This window comes from Barbatula barbatula (assembly GCF_947034865.1).
Source record: "Barbatula barbatula genome assembly, chromosome: 6".
In the NCBI taxonomy this organism is placed as follows: Eukaryota; Metazoa; Chordata; class Actinopteri; order Cypriniformes; family Nemacheilidae; genus Barbatula; species Barbatula barbatula.
The window spans coordinates 14,564,145-14,581,444 of record NC_136765.1 but is presented as its reverse complement, the minus strand read 5'-3'; the positions used below and the strand labels follow the sequence as shown (position 1 = coordinate 14,581,444).

The window sequence follows — 17,300 nt, the reverse complement described above, 5'->3', positions numbered from 1 at the left end:
TCTCCAAATATCTCACTGCTTTTTCTTTCTTCCCTGGTACCCAAGACCATGAGGAACATCTTAGGGGCTGTACAAATCAGTGATAAAACAACCAGAAGGCAAGTTCACTCATAAAATGTTATCCTTTGAATTATTTCTATTGAAATATGTTGTACATTTAAAGATTATACTTGAATTGTGTGATCAACATCACAGAGATCTTTTTTCTCATGCAATTCAGCAATGAGATAGGATGGAGCTCACCTTATTAGTGTTGAAACCACTTGTTTAAAAAAGAATATTGTTTTTCTCACTGTCAGCTTAGATTTAAAGGGATATTTCACCCCAAAATAAAACTTCTGTTATCATCTATTCATCCTCAGGTCGTTCGAAGCCTGCACAGAAACACAAAATATATTTTGAGAATTGTATAAAGTGGTTTTAGAAGCCAGTTGGGTCCCATGTTGTATGGACACCAACATTCTTGCAAATATATTTTGTGTTCTGTGGCAGCAAGAAAGTCATACACGTTTGACATGATGAGCAAATGATGACAGAACTTTAATTTTTGGGTGAATTATCACGTAAACTCAATACAGTCAATGTAACATCACATAACTAATAGCCATGCAACGCTAACCAAGACAAAAGTAATTTAATTTTTCGTGGTATCATATAAAATGGTTTTGGTTTGACATAAAAATGCTGAATTTGAGAAATAAGTTTCATAAATGGTTTGTTTAAAAGTGTGGAGTCATGAACTGGAAGTCTCCCTCCTCCAGTCTTTTTTGTGATCTTAAACTTTAAGCTGCGCTGGCAGATGGTCTACATATATTTTTGCTGAATTATTAAAAACGTCTTTTAGCAATTGGTGGAAAGAACAGTTTAATTACTGGTTAATGACAGACAGACTGCCCGAGGCTCAAGAAAGATCATTTTCTTTCCTCAGACAGAGGTGGGGTCCCAAGGCAAAATTATTCAATGAGGAGGACTTTTTTTGTGAACATTTCTTTGTCCTAAAAATAGAATTTGACAATGACCAAATAAAAGTATAGTCAAAACACATGTGATATACCAAAATGTTTACTTTTACAACATTAAATGTCAATGCCCAAATATTATCATATATTACCAAAACATTGAAAATTAAGAAATGCTCCTTTGCATAAAAGTATGGTTAGCATGAAATGTATTTTTCTTGTCTAAGTAATTGTATTAAATGTATTCTCCTAATAAATATAAATGTATCTGTATCATCCCTTTCACATTACGTTTAACAAACTTTATTATTCAAAGGGACATCCCATGCACAAATCCTTCTAATAAATGTCACAATATGCTGCTGGGTCATTATTTACCAGTAAGGAACAATAAAGGTCTTCAAACCTTGTCACGTGATTTCTGGTAAGGGAACATGGGGAGCTTCGATGCTCCTTGGTTTTTGCAGTGCATTGTGGGAATTTTTAGGGAACAAACGTTTTAGTGCACTGGAAGGATTTTGCGAAAGAAACAGCTCTTAAAATGACTCCCAGGCTACTGAACAAGGGAGCTGATTGAGACACAAGCTGTGCCCCAAATGACATAATATGCACTATGCACTTAAACTATGCACTCAACCATGTAGCGTGTGAATTTTAGAAGGGTAGTATCATCCGAAATGCAATACTAAACGGTTTTATTCTAACCGGAAGTGTACTGGTTTCCCAGACGAGCGCAAATGACATCAATCGCACGACACAATGCGTGTGAATAAAAATCAGCTTGTACATTGTACATTTAGTGTAGTTTTCATCTGTTTTGTCCAGCATTACTTCAGTCATTATCAGATTGAAGCGTTATCACTCTGCAGAGATTTGCTTGAGCAGCGTCCGACAGCCCCGCCTCCCTTCCACTACATAAGTGAAACTGTGACTGTTGAGTGCATGAAGTGTCCACAGTTCCACACTTCATATTTTCGGTCCAAATAGTGCATCATCCGGGTCCTTACAGTGCACTTCTTTTTTGAGGATTTTCAATGTGAACGCACTACTCACTGTATTTATACTACAAAATGACGTAGAATAGTGTATAAGTGCGCAAATTGGGATGCAGCGACAGGCTCAGTGACTGCGTCCGAAAGCTTAGGCAGCTGACTTGTTGCCCCGCTGTCTCATGAAGCAATGACTTTGGATGCAGCGTTTAAGCATGAAGGCAGCTCCCAGAAACGCGTTCGGACAGCCTTCAGAGGCAAAGTGCGCCTTTGTGATAACTAATCGAATATTTAAAAATTTCTCAATAAAAATGCAATGAAAATTTGAAAGAAGAGAAAATGGAACTTCTTTTACACAAAAACTGTGCTATAGCGGCTTTCTTGGCTGCCATTTTTTTTTAACTCGACCCTGCTCGACCCATCACATTCCCCGCGTGAGCACGCACATAGAATTGTGGGACATGAAGGCAGCGAAGGATACATGTATGCTGCCTTCAAAAACCGACCTGATGGAGGCATCTCGGGAGACAGGAAGTAAAGCAAACATTGGATTCGGACGTGCTGCCTTCCTACCTTGAACTGTTGCCTCCAAAGGTAGCATTTTAGAGCTTTCGGACCCAGCCAACGGCATTTGATGATTTTACATCACTCTATTATCTATTTACTTCCCGTTTAGATCAAGTCAAAATGGTGCTACATGGGAACTCCATGATGTGATGTAGCCTACTAGGTTTGTGAAGTTGTTTGTGTGTTGTGTTTGAGGCAGCAACACGAACAAGGTTGGTTTAGCCCCAGAGGATTCCTGGTAATTATAAAACACAGAGTTGACTCACGTTAATTAACAATCCAATTACAGTTCCCTGCATTTGATTTTTCCCACTCACGTTGTAATCGTGCAATTTTTCCATCTCTTTCTTATTTAAATCATATCATCTTGTAATGAGGTGTAATCGGTCTGATAATACATAGGCCATGCCAATTAAAATGGAAATGTATTATTACATCTCATCTTTTGAAATCCCTAACACACCCACCCTGGCTATAACCTGCATTTCTTCATCAGATAAGATCCACTGTTCGACCAAATAGTGAACTTACAACTAAAACACTACTTTTCCAGCTTAGATTTCCTCGTATTTCCTTTATTCTCTGCTCCCTGTCTCTCTCTCCAGCTTTCCCAAACTCTACCTCTCTTTCCCCCTCCCTTTCTCTTTTATCTCCCTCTTTCCTTGTCACGCACGCCATAGCAAACACACAGGGTCCGCATCAACTCTGCGCGCTTGTGTGAGTGTGCGTGCGTGCCAAGTGTCCATGTGTGTGCGCGCGTAAACTCGCGTGTCTCCCTCAGTGATGTGACAAATCAACAATCGCCGGAATCTGATCTCTTAAGCCTCCTTGTGGTGGATTTCAATTTGACGCACTAAACGCAGTGGAGGTGCACGATTGCGCGCTCGCACACACTCCCTGCCCGCTCCCGCATTTATGTGTGTGTGAGACGGCGTGCGCGTGTGCGCGCCTGAGCGTGTCTGCTCGCTGCAGCTCCGGCGTCGGGCAAACCCTCACTGCTGCACTTCAGCCAATGTGGAACAGCGCGTCTGGCAAAGCTGCCGTAGCTGACCGTCTCGCATGGCTCTCGTATGCGCGCTCCTCCTGAGTGCGCTGTTGAAGAAGCGGACATGTGCCATCGCCACTGGAGACTGACGGTCTCACTGCCTTCCTCTCCTCCGCTTATGGTCCTCTCAGGGTGAGTGTGCCCTCCATCCAGCCTTCTCTATATTTGCACGTCAAGGACTGGAAGGAAGAGTCTGAGCGTTGCAATGTGCTGAAGGCTTCATTGAAATACTGGACTGGTAGTTACTTGCCGTACATGGGCTGAGTGAGTGAGCCTGGTTCAACTATTACCTTATACCTGCCGGGACCCAAAGATGATCATTCATTTTAGTGGTGGAGATATGAAGAGCTCAGAGGTTTGGGATGCATTTGGTTTGTTTAAAACTATTTTTCTAACACGGTTAGAAAAGTATTTCTCGTGCCGTTTTGCTTTTTAAGCTGATGGATTTCTGGTGACATCTTGGTTTGATTGGGTCTTTTTAGAGCCTGACATAATGCATGTAGAAGGTTTTCTTGAAATCTACGATATCGATATTTCTAGGTGCAAAGCAATCTGATGTATTTTGGCTGAATGCATGTCCTTCGTGGGTGAGAGCTTCCTCACCCACACCTGACATGCAGAGCAAAACGTGTGTTTGCGTTTAAAGGCTGGAACCTTTTTAGCACATGAGGTGCATTCTAAGTGCTGTATAAATATGTAAAAGTTGGTTAAATTTCAACGGTGTTGTGTCATACAGACCCGTTTTAAACATCTTCCCATAAAAAGTCACAATTATCTGTAGTTAAATAAGCATTTAATCGAGATTTTGTAGTAGATATATCGAGTAACACTATCAAACACGGACATTTGATGTGACATATAAACCTGTCAGCACAACATGAGGCTGTGACTTGAAATGAGATCATGCCTGCTGAATGATATTGTATTGTGTGTGTGAACGAAAGAGACCGAATCCGAGATTTCCACATTCTAGGGTCCACACCATAAAATTCCACTTTTGTTTTGCTGTGAATAAGAATTTAATTTAGTTAACGGTACACATGCCAGTGTATAAAATGCTACATATACATTTCGTCTCAGCTGTTTCGAGTGTTTAGTAAAATGATTCCTTCAAGACAACTTCCATCATTCTTTCATCACAATTCTCTGTGAGGGAAAACGAGATGTTCTCATACTGTACGCTCACCTGTTGAGAGGAACCGTGAGGTGCATAACATCACATTTTTTTTGCACTGTCTGTACCATTTCCTTCAAACACACTGTACTTTACATTCCTCGGTCCTCTGACTGAACTCGAATAAAGACATTATGTTTTTTTAATTTTACTTTCTTATTTAGTTCTTGTTCACTCAAACTAAGTCAACACCGATGGCCAGTTAAAACAAGATTTTGTATTCAAACACGATTCTGATAAAGAAAAGAATTTAGATGACAATTTACAGTATTTTATTCAGTATGCACAGCAATTAACCCCTAAAATTCATCATTGTAGGAAAAAGCCTGGAAATGACATGCCTATATTCTTTCTTAAAAGCAACAATGTTGTATGAATAATGAATGCACCAAAGGGTTAACCGCCTCTCAGTACTCACAGGGTTTAATAACACCTCGGTGTAGATCACAAATCCAAAAGGGAATTCCTGTCTGTTTAATACTGCTTGTTATTGGGATTAGCTCCAAATTTCTTATTCAAGACTGCTCGTGCAAAGCTGTGGTAATAGGCATTTGCGTCGCTGTACATGCATACGTGACTTGCAGATAAGCCTGTACATTTACGGTTATAAAATACACCTTTTTTGTACGAGCCAGCAGCCTGAGGCATCATGTTTAGCTGAGCCTGATCCAGCACAGTTGTAAAGAGATTGTGAATTTGAAAATTACAGACTGAGATACTCACACGTTCAAATATAAAGCGTGACTACTGTCTTCATAATTTTTCTGAGCAGGAACTCCACGGTGGATGTAGATAGAACCGGCATCCCCTGTTACATATTGTATAAAATTAAGTGTTGCAAGTGAATTGTAATGCTTACACCGCAAAGCCTTAAAATCAATATCCATTCATGATATGCATTTGTACATCATGTTTTAAATTTACTTTGTACATTTTAACGTGGGAGAAACAATGAAACATCAAAATGTTGTTTACAAGCTTAAAAGAATAGTTCACCTCCAAAATGAAAATTATTTGATCATTTACTCACCCTGTTGTCGTTTTAAACCTCTTCGATTTTCTTTCTTCTGCAAAACACGAAAGTACATATTTTGAAAAATGCTGGTAAGCAAAAACTTGGTTCCCATTGACTTATGGACACAAACCAATGCAAGTCACCAAAGGTTTTCTGTTACCAAAATGTTTTAAATATCTAGTTTTGTGTATTCTGCAGAGGATAGAAAGTCATACTGAAAAAGAGGACGTGTAAATAATAACAGAATTTTCATTTTGAAGGTGAAATATTCCTTTAAATAGTTGGCTACACTTATTGGATGAGACATTTTCAAATGCACATACCATAGTGATAAAAACTCGCTAGATATATACAAATATAAACCATTCTGGAAACATTTACAAATTAATCAATAATAATGTTCAGTAGACTATTCATATTTTTGAGAGATCTTCTTTCCATGAATTTGTCCCAGTTTGAAAACAACAAGCTTTAGATGTGTTGATGCACTTACATGGCTTGAAATAAATACGGTTTGGGAGTGGGGTTCATCCTACTAGCTAACTTGCATCATCATTTAAATTAACAGGGATTTCTTTATCTTCAATTTGAAAGTTTTAAAAACTTAAACAATGTAGGGGGGTTCAGCTTCAGTTGTTTGTGATAAATTATTCTCAGCAAAAAATGTATGTAAAGATAAGAAATTTATATATACATTAGAACGTATTAGTATTTGTCGTGTCCTTCTTTTGCTTTTTAATGACAGCATGCACAGTTGGCATGGACTTCACAAGTTTGTGCAAAACCTGATGATCCATGTTATTGTTGATCATATATTTCCAGTTCTAAATTAAAGTCAGAATCCCATATTCTGCATATTTAAGCATATTAAAAAAACTGTAAAGCTAGCACATAAAACTTTGTCTCAGCATTTGCATTTGTCTATTCCCTTTAATAAGGCAAACATATATGCTAGACAGCAGTCTGAAGACGTTTGCTCTCCCAGCGAGCAACCTTTCAATGACTCATAACTTTTCACTGTAAAGCAGTGTTAGGGCTTTTTCGGTTTCAGACTGTGCAGCCATGTGGTGACAACACAAGGCTACAACAGCTAAAAAAAGTCATTAGATTGTCTTCCATGCTAAGGTTTCGTCCTAGCTGAGGGGGCTCAAAGTCCTTTGCACAATAAAACAGAGATTAGAGCTCTCCCAATATTAATGACTGTTGCACCACATGCAGTTCTGGATTATATTAAAGGGGGGAGGTAGGAAAGGATAAACAGGATCATGGTTACGCTCACTGGGATGTATTTTAGGATATTTTTAGCATAATGCCTCTGAACCTTGTTTATTGTTCACAACTACAGTACTACAGCATGCATGCATACACCTATAAATACCAAATTATATTTTGATATTCTGATTTAGATAGCATTTGATTGGACAAAATGTCATCAGTGATGAGTCATCGGTTTTGCACCATAGGTTTGTTTGGCACTACCTTAAATATGCAGCAGGAGATGAAAATAAACTTTTGCTTTAATGTTTTGTGGGGATGGGATTTCATTTGGGCGCTAACAAGTAATTCCTGTAGCTCAAAAACATTTCGGGAGAAGCTGGGTAAGGGATAATGTCAGTAACGTGCACAAGAAGTTTGAGGGGCAGTTGCTCTGACCTGAAAAAAGGCCAAAAAAACTAAACTCACGGACTATATGATGGACTGAGAATAACAGGGTCTTTATTAAAATATATGTACACAAAGAAGTAAAACACTGAAATACAGCACTCAATCACCTTAACTTCTACTAATAATGACACAGAGAAACATGACTTGAGTCATGAAAATCCCTACTTCAATATCTCTATCATTATCGTATCAAATCACTGATAGGTTTTTCCAAATTTACATACTAAACATGCAAAGCTTCAAAGGAGAAGCCGCCTATTATGGGCCATTTCAACAAAAATATTCAGAACTTCTTTCTTGTCGATTCCTATGCCGTTCTCTATGGCCAGCAGGAGGAGGTCAGACAGCCGCTATTGACCACACTGATTTCTGAGCCTTGATTTGACCAGCTTCAGCTTTGAAAAGGAACGTTCTACCGTTGCAATGGACACGGGTAGAGTAGCAGACATGCAGCCAGGGGCGTTTCTAGGTTTGAAATATGAGGGGGGCTCAGCCTCCAATGAGGATATATATAATTATATAATACATAGACACTCTTAGCACCACATACTGTATACATTACTAAAATACATAATTAATAAAGAATATGCAGAATAAAGACAAGTTATTGTTATCCAAATTAACAAGCACCATTTATAATTCAAAATGACACAAATCCATATAATAAATGTCACAACTGCTGAATCATTATTTTCTAGACGGAATAACTTGATATGATGTTGCTGGCTGCCATCCATTCTGATTAGCACAAGCTCTGTCACTCCTGTGCATGACTGCTTGTTCATCTTTGACATCCACAACATATTTTAAATTGATACAAAAAATACTGAAGCATCTGAAAAACGACAATGAGCTTCTAGGTTCACTTTTGTTTCCTCGGAACTCAGAACAATGAATAACACAGCAGCCGCACCAGGCTGTACTACACTTACTGCCTGTATCCAGTATCTGCCCGTCGTCTTTCCAGGGCTCTCAAAAGAACTACCATCAGCTCTATATTACTTATTTGCAGAAAAATAAAACAGCACATTGTCATGAAGGACACATTTCTGTGCGCTATTATATCATCATGGTCGTTTTGTAAAGTATGCCGTCATTGGTGTGAAGTGCTTTCATTTTGCTGTAGGTAACGTAAACAACTAGTTAATAGTGTGGCGAGGGGTGAACGCAGACAAAACTTTTTACAGTTTATGGGAAAGGGTCTTGTATCACTCCCGCATCGTATTTTGTAAGCTGCGTTTATAACAAAGAATGGCAAAGATTCAGATGTCATGTTAATGCACACACCTATTACCGTTACTCTGCTTATGATGTTCACTCCATTCTGTGCTGTTGTGAACTGAAGAATGCGCTAAATAACGCAGCCTGTGGCCGTATTCATAACAAAGGTAAAAGGGGTGCTAGATCTCGAATTCTGGGACAGATTACATAATTACAATATTTTAGGGGGGCTAAGCTAGAACTTTAGGTGGGCTTTACCTCCGCGACAATCTCCTTCTAGGGCCGCTCATGCAGGCTCAGCTCAGGTGCCGGTCACGTGCAGAGTTTGCCCTTCCCCTCTTCCTACTTTCCTTTTCGGTGCCCGAATATGGAAGTGAATGAGGCTTTGCGTTTTTTTTATCTAAGCCTATGTGCAATTCTGCATCCATTGTACGATTATTCTTTTTTTTTTTAACCTCGGAAGGGCAGCGTGAGTCAAGAAGGGTATATGGGCAGTTGCCCGGGCAACCTGAGTAACCCCCCTGTGCATGTCCCTGGATGATGTACAAAGTTCACATATTAAGCATTAACAAAGCTTATAAAGCTTTAAAACATACTATGAGTCGTAATAACCTGCTTGTGTTTAAAAAAAAAGACAGGCTCCAACATTGTTCGTTTAAACCAGCTACAGGCTTTTGATCGTCCACTGGTGGCTGGCTACAGTACACACCCGCCCTCTCCATGTAAATAGATAGGACAGGAGCCAAACTATAAAATCCAATTACAATTTTTTTCCAAATATGTTTTCTATAGTCAGTGTTTTATCACGTTGATCACATGTCCAAGTGTTTGTTTTTTGAATAAGTTTGGTCTTAGTTGTTTTAGTTTAACATGATTTCTTCGTTTAGGATTGAGTCATCAGGGAACATGGGCAGAACCTTGATTCTGCCCTACACTTCGTGCTCACTACTGGGCAGACTGTGGTTCCACTGGCGTTTCCTTCTGGGCATACCCAGGCTCCAAACTGACGTTTTTGTTTAACATGTCAGCGCTCATCGTCGGACGTGTTAAGCTTGATTCATTACAATCTGTCCACCTTTTTTACAGTCTATGGTTTAGACAATTGTTTTTACAAGACTGCACATTTTAAAGGCATCTATTAGTGAATTTTACATTTTGGTAAATGCTAGCTAACATATAGATGGCATCAAAGTCAACACAATAAAATGTCAGCAACAAAGTTCAGAGGACAAACCAATAAAAAAAGGTCAACCTTTATTTTTTCGATGAGCTGTAATGCTAATTAATTGTCATGTGTCACTAAAAATACATCAAATTGTGACGTCTGTGACATTTTGAACAATATTGCAGTACAAAGTGATCAACCTTTCTTCAAAGCGACGTAAGGAATGTCAGTTTAGTGTGTTATCAAAAGAGCAACAGACAGGGAGGCCTCAAGACCTCAGCATTAAATTAACAGACAATCGGTTTTATCTATGGCAAAAGCATCTTGAGGATGTACCGAAGTAGTTACTGCTCCAATTCACAAGTTCTTATTAATCTCTTAAATTAACTTTATGCTGCTTTTTTTCTTAAACAATTAGAAAAGAAGTACAAAGCATTTTTCATTGAAAATTGAAACAGTAAAACAATTTTAATTATAAAATGGCAAAATAAATGAGTTTTGATTGAAAATAATGTACAGTAAAATGCCAGGTAGATACTATTCAAAATAATTGCTTTAACAAACCATGTTTTATTAACTTGTTGAGTATTTTAATACAAAATCCTGTATTATTTAGTTAGTAACTGAACAGTGTATATCTTTAAGCTACAGGCACATTTCACAAAATAATTTCTATTGTGATTGGAGCAGTCAATATGGGCTCGCATTGCACATTCCCCAAACACATACATACATTAACAGCAAACCATCGATTGCAGTAGAGATATTCTGCATTCCCTCTGCCTGCCTAAAATATGATTGTTTATATTGTTTTATTGTTTCAAGCCTACAAACTCTACGTCTAAGCCTTTACGGTTTATAAAATACATGAGGCATATTATTGTTTATAGGCAATTGCTTCATTGTATTTCTAAACATTAGCACCACTGCTAAACATTACAGTGTGTCGTTCATACATCATGCTTCATTTGCATTACAAAACATGAATAATACTTCTAGGTTAACAGCTGAGAACGATATCATAAAACTAAGCTCCTGACACACGCAGAACAATAAAACCGGCCTGTGCCGTTAAATCCATGTAATGTAAAAGGGATACTAATTACATCACTTCGGTGTAAAAGTCCAATCAGCTCGCACATCCACAGGCAATCTTATTATCCTCCAAAAGATAAAAATAGATTTTTGATACGAAGTACCTGGTGTAACTGACCTCCATATCAAAGGTCTCTTTCGAAATTGTATTTCAGTTTGTGGTCCAAGTTGATAGGTTTTACGCACAAACTGAGGTTTGAAACAAAGCGTAATAATATCTGAGTATATGATTATAAACAGTATGTATTTTAGTGTATGAATCCTGTTTTAATGATTGTTTGAAACTTTTCTCCTTTTCCAAAGGAAGAGCATTGGAATCTACATTCTCTATAAATGCCTTCGGCTGTGAGATCTATCCATTTCAAGAAAAGACGGAAAAGTATTGTGTGTTAAATCATTAAATAAACACATAGCTAGAAATGACACAGCTGTTTTAAGTATTTTCTTTTCACCAGCCGTTTTCAGTAGGACCAGCAGGCCCGTTTGAACCAACATCCAGCTAAAGTGCATGAGGAGAATTAAGAGGATTACTTTTGCAATTTTAGATTCAATGCATTACTCATAATCCTGGGGTGACGTGGCCAAATTGTCAGGGTTAAAGGGGAACCTCTGTGTGTATGGCTTGAGAGAGAGAGAGAGAGAGAGAGAGAGAGAGAGAATGGAAAAAAACTATAATAAAATGCAGTCTCTGTTTCATCAGCATAATGTTAAGGTATTTATGGTGAGTGCCCTATGGGTGAAAAATCTTGACTGTATATTATTTATGATGATGACAGCAATTTATGACATAAATGAACACTATTAAAATATGGATATACTGCTGCAGTCTCTGATAGTGTTTATTAAAAAATAAAAATTCTGTCAAAATTTCCTCACCCTCTTGTCCTTTCAAACATGCACGACTTTCTTTCTTTTGCAGAAAAAGAAGACATTTTGAAGAATGTTGGTAACCGAACCCCTGCGTTACCCATTCACTTGTGTTGGTTTTGTGTTCATATAATAGAAGTGAAAAGGTATCGCCATTGTTCAGTTACCAACTTTCTTCAAAATATCTAATTTTGTGCTCTGCGAACATAAAGAAATCAGGTTTAAAATGACAAGAGTAAAGAGTAAATGATGACAGAATTAAAATTATTCCTTTAATATCTCAATCAGTTTCTACTTTAAGGAATAGTACACTCCAAAATTATAATAATAATAAATACTAAACTCTATTATGATTTCCCACTTATGTTTAGTTAACGTCATAACTATTTTTTGTGGAAAATAAAAATAGAATTTTTACCCAACAATTTTTCAAAAGATATTTCGAATAGGGACCATATAAAGCTCCACGAACACATACAATTATTTTAAAAGCATAAACTAAGTGATAACATTTATATTGTGAAGAGAGCTGCACTTTACGTTCATGGTTTTTAGTGAATAATGACATACATTTCAGTGTAACCTTCAAACTAACCAATGTATGGCTTTAGAAGACTGAATATACAGCAGGTCAGGAAAGGAAATATAGCCACTAAGTATAGCCCTTTTACGGTTCTTCAGACAGTCAGACAGACATGGACACTGAAGTATCATTGCATGCGTGAATCTGCTTGAAAATTCTCCTCTTATGTTAACAGAATACCGGTTTGAAGGGAATTATCATTTCAAGTGAGCCGTTTCTTTATGAGTTTTAATGTGCCTTTAAAAGCATCCCCAAGACGTTTCACAAACAATTCCCTGAATACTACAGCGACTATTCACGAATGCCCAACATTTTTTTTAATCCTAATCATAGTTGCAGTTCAGTTGGCATTTACATGACACGCAGGTGAGCCACTACCATGTGGATTTAATTAAATTACAGAATCAATGAATCAATCAGCCATCGCCATCTGTTTAAGGACAGATGGTGCTGTAAATCAGAGATTGGAGGGACTGCAGATGCTGTTTAGGATCCTGAGATTTTTGGCATGTGAAATACAATAGTTTTGACACAGGTGATTGTAAATGTATAACAAGCATTTATCTGAAAAACGCACAAAGTACACAGTGCAATGATATTTGGTGTACTCCTGAAAGTACCTGTCACATTTGCTTCAGAAACTGTCCGGGCGCTGGGTTCATTATTCTGAGATGCAAAAACGAGTTGATTGAATCGTTAGAGGACCAGTTCAATGACTCAGGGATGATGAGACTTCTCACTGTCGACACTGTCTACCACCGATAAGCTCAAGGAGTGAAACCTGCACGGAAGAAACACACCGCAGCCATCTGACGGATGACGAGGTGTCTGCTGGCATTCTTCTGCGTCTGCCAGATATTGCAATGACTAATGATAAACGATAGAGCCAAGCTGAGTAAAATTAATATGATGCTAAATAATACTATGTGGCACTATGTGTCTACACGTCGAAACCTTTATCTTGCATCATATTGCTGGTTACAAAGTGTGGAGGGGGAATTTCAGCACCTGCAAATATTAGCATTTTGTGATCTGTGATTTAGTAGCAATTTCTATGACTAATATCACTGTTACTATTTACTGTAGGGTGTAGGATTATCTCACCTCATGACGTCCCATAGACATGACATTGTGCAGCTTGCTTTGAAAGATGTGCTAGTTTTCTAAGCAATTTAACTTGCGATTTTCTCTTGGTGGATGATAAAACAGGCAGAACTACATTAGACTTCTTTTAGAAATGTTAGAGGAACCTGAGCCATATCTAGAGACGTATATCAAGGATAGCAGTGCCCTGGCACCACCCACGACACCTTAGAAACCTGGGAGTTTTACACAGGCAAGGGGAAATCTAATTTTCTGGAGCAGATACTGTATATTCAACATAATTTCTCTAAATGCCAATATTTTTTTATTGTGACGCAGGTAATCGTGATTTAAAAAATAAAATCATTCTACTTACTGCCAAACATTATGTGAAAAAAAATATCCTTGATATCTTTAATATTGACTAAAAAAGCCATCTCTAAAATTTAAATCATAGTGAAATCAATGGTGGAAATCAAACTTTGATTCTTGTGATCTTAAATTTTGAATTTGAGATTTAAAGGTCTAGTGTGTAATTGTTTTGGAGAAATGCAATATAATATACATAACGATAGCTTCAGAGGTGTATAAAGACAATTATATAATTAAGTGTTATGTTTTATTACTCTACATGTTGTTTCTATAGTAGCCTTCAACGGTGAAACTGCTCTACAGAGCGTGATTCGTTTTTACGTCATCTTCTTCAGCGTGGCGACATCTTATTTCTGTGTCAGCCACAGTTGTGCTTCGAAAGGGAGGGGTGGTGGAGTGAGCCATTGGTTGCAATTCGCAACCCCATCGTCAGATGCTACTAAATTTAATACACTGGACCTTCATTTCTGTTTACTTGGTTTTAATGTTTGTGTATTTGCAACACAATCTCACAGGCATTTGTGACTATTTTACTATGACCAATTGGCATGAATGTCACTGTGTTGTTATTATTTCTATGACAGATTTATGGAAGGCAACTTTGTAGCTAAAACAGTTGTACTTTTGTCCCCAAAACTTAAATAGCTTTTTGCACCTTTTTACTGACAGACACACTGTAGAAATTCGCACAAAACCACCAACTTGTAAAATATTTACGATCAGGTTAGTACTTGCCATGGAGCATTGAGTTGGACGTCACACTGTATCTAACTATTCAATAGGCCTGTTCCAGTCTGTGCTTCAGCCTCCATCTCCCCTGTACTGGCAGCCTCATTAGAAAGATGCAGCCTGGCTGTAATGGGAGAGCTTGAATGCAGGTCGTTCTGTGTCAGCTGTGACTTACACCGCTAAACAAAACACACACGCATACAAAACAAAACAAGCTTTAACTGCCAGGATGTTGTGCTCTGGGGAAATGACAAAACTAGGCCATCTGTGTTTGAGGTGCAATCACTGCCATTTTCTTAAGAGTAAGCTCTCTCTCTCTCTGTCTCTCTCTCTCTCTCTCTCTCTCTCTCTCTGACAGGAGTTATGGTCAGTAAGGAGGCAGGTCGGTGCACTCTGTCAAGCTCAGAGTCCGACTCGGAGTCCGGTGGTCCTTCGCTGGCAGGAGATAGTGGCGGTCGCAACACAGACACAGTACGCAAGCGGAACAAAGCCCTTCAAGTACGTTTCAAAGACATCTGCGATGCTCAGAATGAGGCCGCCCATCGAGGTGCACGGGATCGTTCGGTTTCCTGCAAAGTAATCCACAGACGGTACATGACCATGCCCGCACGCAGGTCCATCCCAAACGTCACCAAAAGCACAGGTGTGCAAACCTCTCCCGACTTGAAGACACGCTATCAGACTTTTCCCTTCGAACGGAAAAAGGGTAACGTCATCAAACACACCGCTTTGGTGGAAAACTACCCGGATCAGAATAACGGATTTCTGGGTGGCATAAAGGGTGGTGGGGAGCAGGCTGGGTGCGACGGCAGGGTGCAGCAGACCAGAGTGCTGCTCCACAATACGCCACAGTGCAGTACGGACTTATGCGTCGAGCCGGACTGCTCGGATGGAAAGCTCTGCCCTAATCCGGCATGTCAGGGTGGAGATAAGGACACAGTTTTGGATCAGTCGGACGCGAGGACTGGGGTTGGCATCCCAGGGAGTGGGTCCAAGCACAAAGGATTATCCAGTGGGAGAGAGGTAGAGGCGGGCCAGCAGTCCAACTGTGCCAAGAATGCCTCCTCTACGGCAGATCCACCTCTGCAGGTCAGAGGTGACTGTTCAAAAATTTCCGGCCCTATTGCGTGGACGTCTTTGACACAAGTGGAATGCCTGGAGAGTCCCTCGGGAAGCTGCAAACGAAAAAAAGATGCTCCGCAGCTGAACGGCTTGCAAGCGCAGTCTCAGGCAGCTTTGTCTCATTCTGCCAGCTGTGCTTCCCAGGCCCACATGCAGGCTCACTGTCACAGTACTCAGAACTTGGGTACTGCAACTTCCCAGCAGGGCTCAGGGGGGCAGTTGATTGCTCTCCCCGGAGCGGATGGGAATGTGAAAGCCAGGCTCCAAGCCATGGAGACTGTGATCAGTTCCAGTCAAGAAACCATCAAAGTGCTGTTGGGAGTCATACAGGAGCTGGAAAGAGGAGAAGCACAGCGAGAGGGGTAAGGCATGGTCTATATAAAATATTTACTGTTCATCTGCTGTATTTATCCGATGTTGTGTAATAAAGAAAACAATGCTAATACATATAGCATTACATGTATTTATGGAACTACTGAATATAAGGTATTGGAAACATTTCCATTGTTATTATTGCTCAGGAAAACAATACATACAAAGCCGCGTGCCAATTTGAAGGTTGGATCCTCCTTCGAAAACTTTAAAAGCATCTACAAAGAACAGGGACTTAAAGTCCATAAAGGTCAAATCAAAATAGGCAGTCTATCCTATGGAAGTTCACAAGTTTTTAAAAGACATTTTTGAATTTTACTTTAGAGTATATAACACATTGCTGTAGTCTACATTACCCAACAGTATATCATATTAACCAACCTTATAAATAAGTAAAATGCAACAAACACAGTATTGCAGCAGTAATTTTAATGCAAAACACCATATATATATATATATATATATATATATATATATATATATATATATATATATATATATATATATATATATATAAAAGAAAAAAGAGTAAAAGGACCCATTTATACAATATACACGTTTATCCAGCCCTTACAGATGAATCTGGGGACAGCCAACATATAGAATGCAGATTACGAAGGATGCAGCCTCTAAATTGGGATGAAGCAGCAATTCATAAAACAGCAAAAATGTAAGAAAGTAACATAAAATTTGCAATTTTTGGTGTTGTGGTTAATACATTGTATACATTTTTAACATGCAAAATGACAAAATAACTAAATAAAGTTGACAACTGAAACCAACTGACTGACACAAAACACAATTTTCGATTTAAATCAGCCTTCATCATAATTAACAATTTAAAGGTGTCATGAACTGGCCTTGTTTATGGTTTTATACTGATGTACGAGGTCTACTTACGACGTTCGCATGGTTTTTACAGTCAGAAACATAAAACTCAATAAGTAATATGCTATTTTCTACTATTTTTTAAGGCCGGCTCGACAAATGCTCGATGCTAATGGTCGTGCCACATTAAAGACTTGGAAGTAAACGGCCACTGCTATGATTGGATAACAGTTGCGTAGTAAACCTAGTTAGAGCCTTCTGTGAATCTGGTTAGACACATAACGTTAGGTTACACATTACCCCTATTCGCACGGGATTCGTATTATCTGGGGACCTCTTGTGATTTAGAAATTACCTCCCCACATCTGTATTTCATGTAGCGCATTCGCACGGGATACATGAAGCCTGTGATTTTACTCAAATCTACTGATTTATTTTAGATTAGATTC

General features: G+C 38.7%; 1 protein-coding gene across 2 annotated transcripts in view; it reads left to right on the top strand.

Moving 5' to 3' along the window:
* Positions 1-3,200: 3,200 nt before the first annotated feature.
* Positions 3,201-17,300, top strand: part of insyn2ab (inhibitory synaptic factor 2Ab) — a 41,352-nt gene continuing 27,252 nt past the window's right edge. The window contains exons 1-2 of one of the 2 annotated variants that reach the window (XM_079458022.1): positions 3,201-3,692; positions 14,888-16,013. In XM_079458022.1, coding sequence (XP_079314148.1) covers positions 14,893-16,013 — 1,121 coding nt within the window. In that variant the 5' untranslated portion in view covers positions 3,201-3,692; positions 14,888-14,892. The remainder of the gene's footprint in view (positions 3,693-14,887; positions 16,014-17,300) is intronic. The other variant, XR_013786753.1, reaches the window with a different exon arrangement.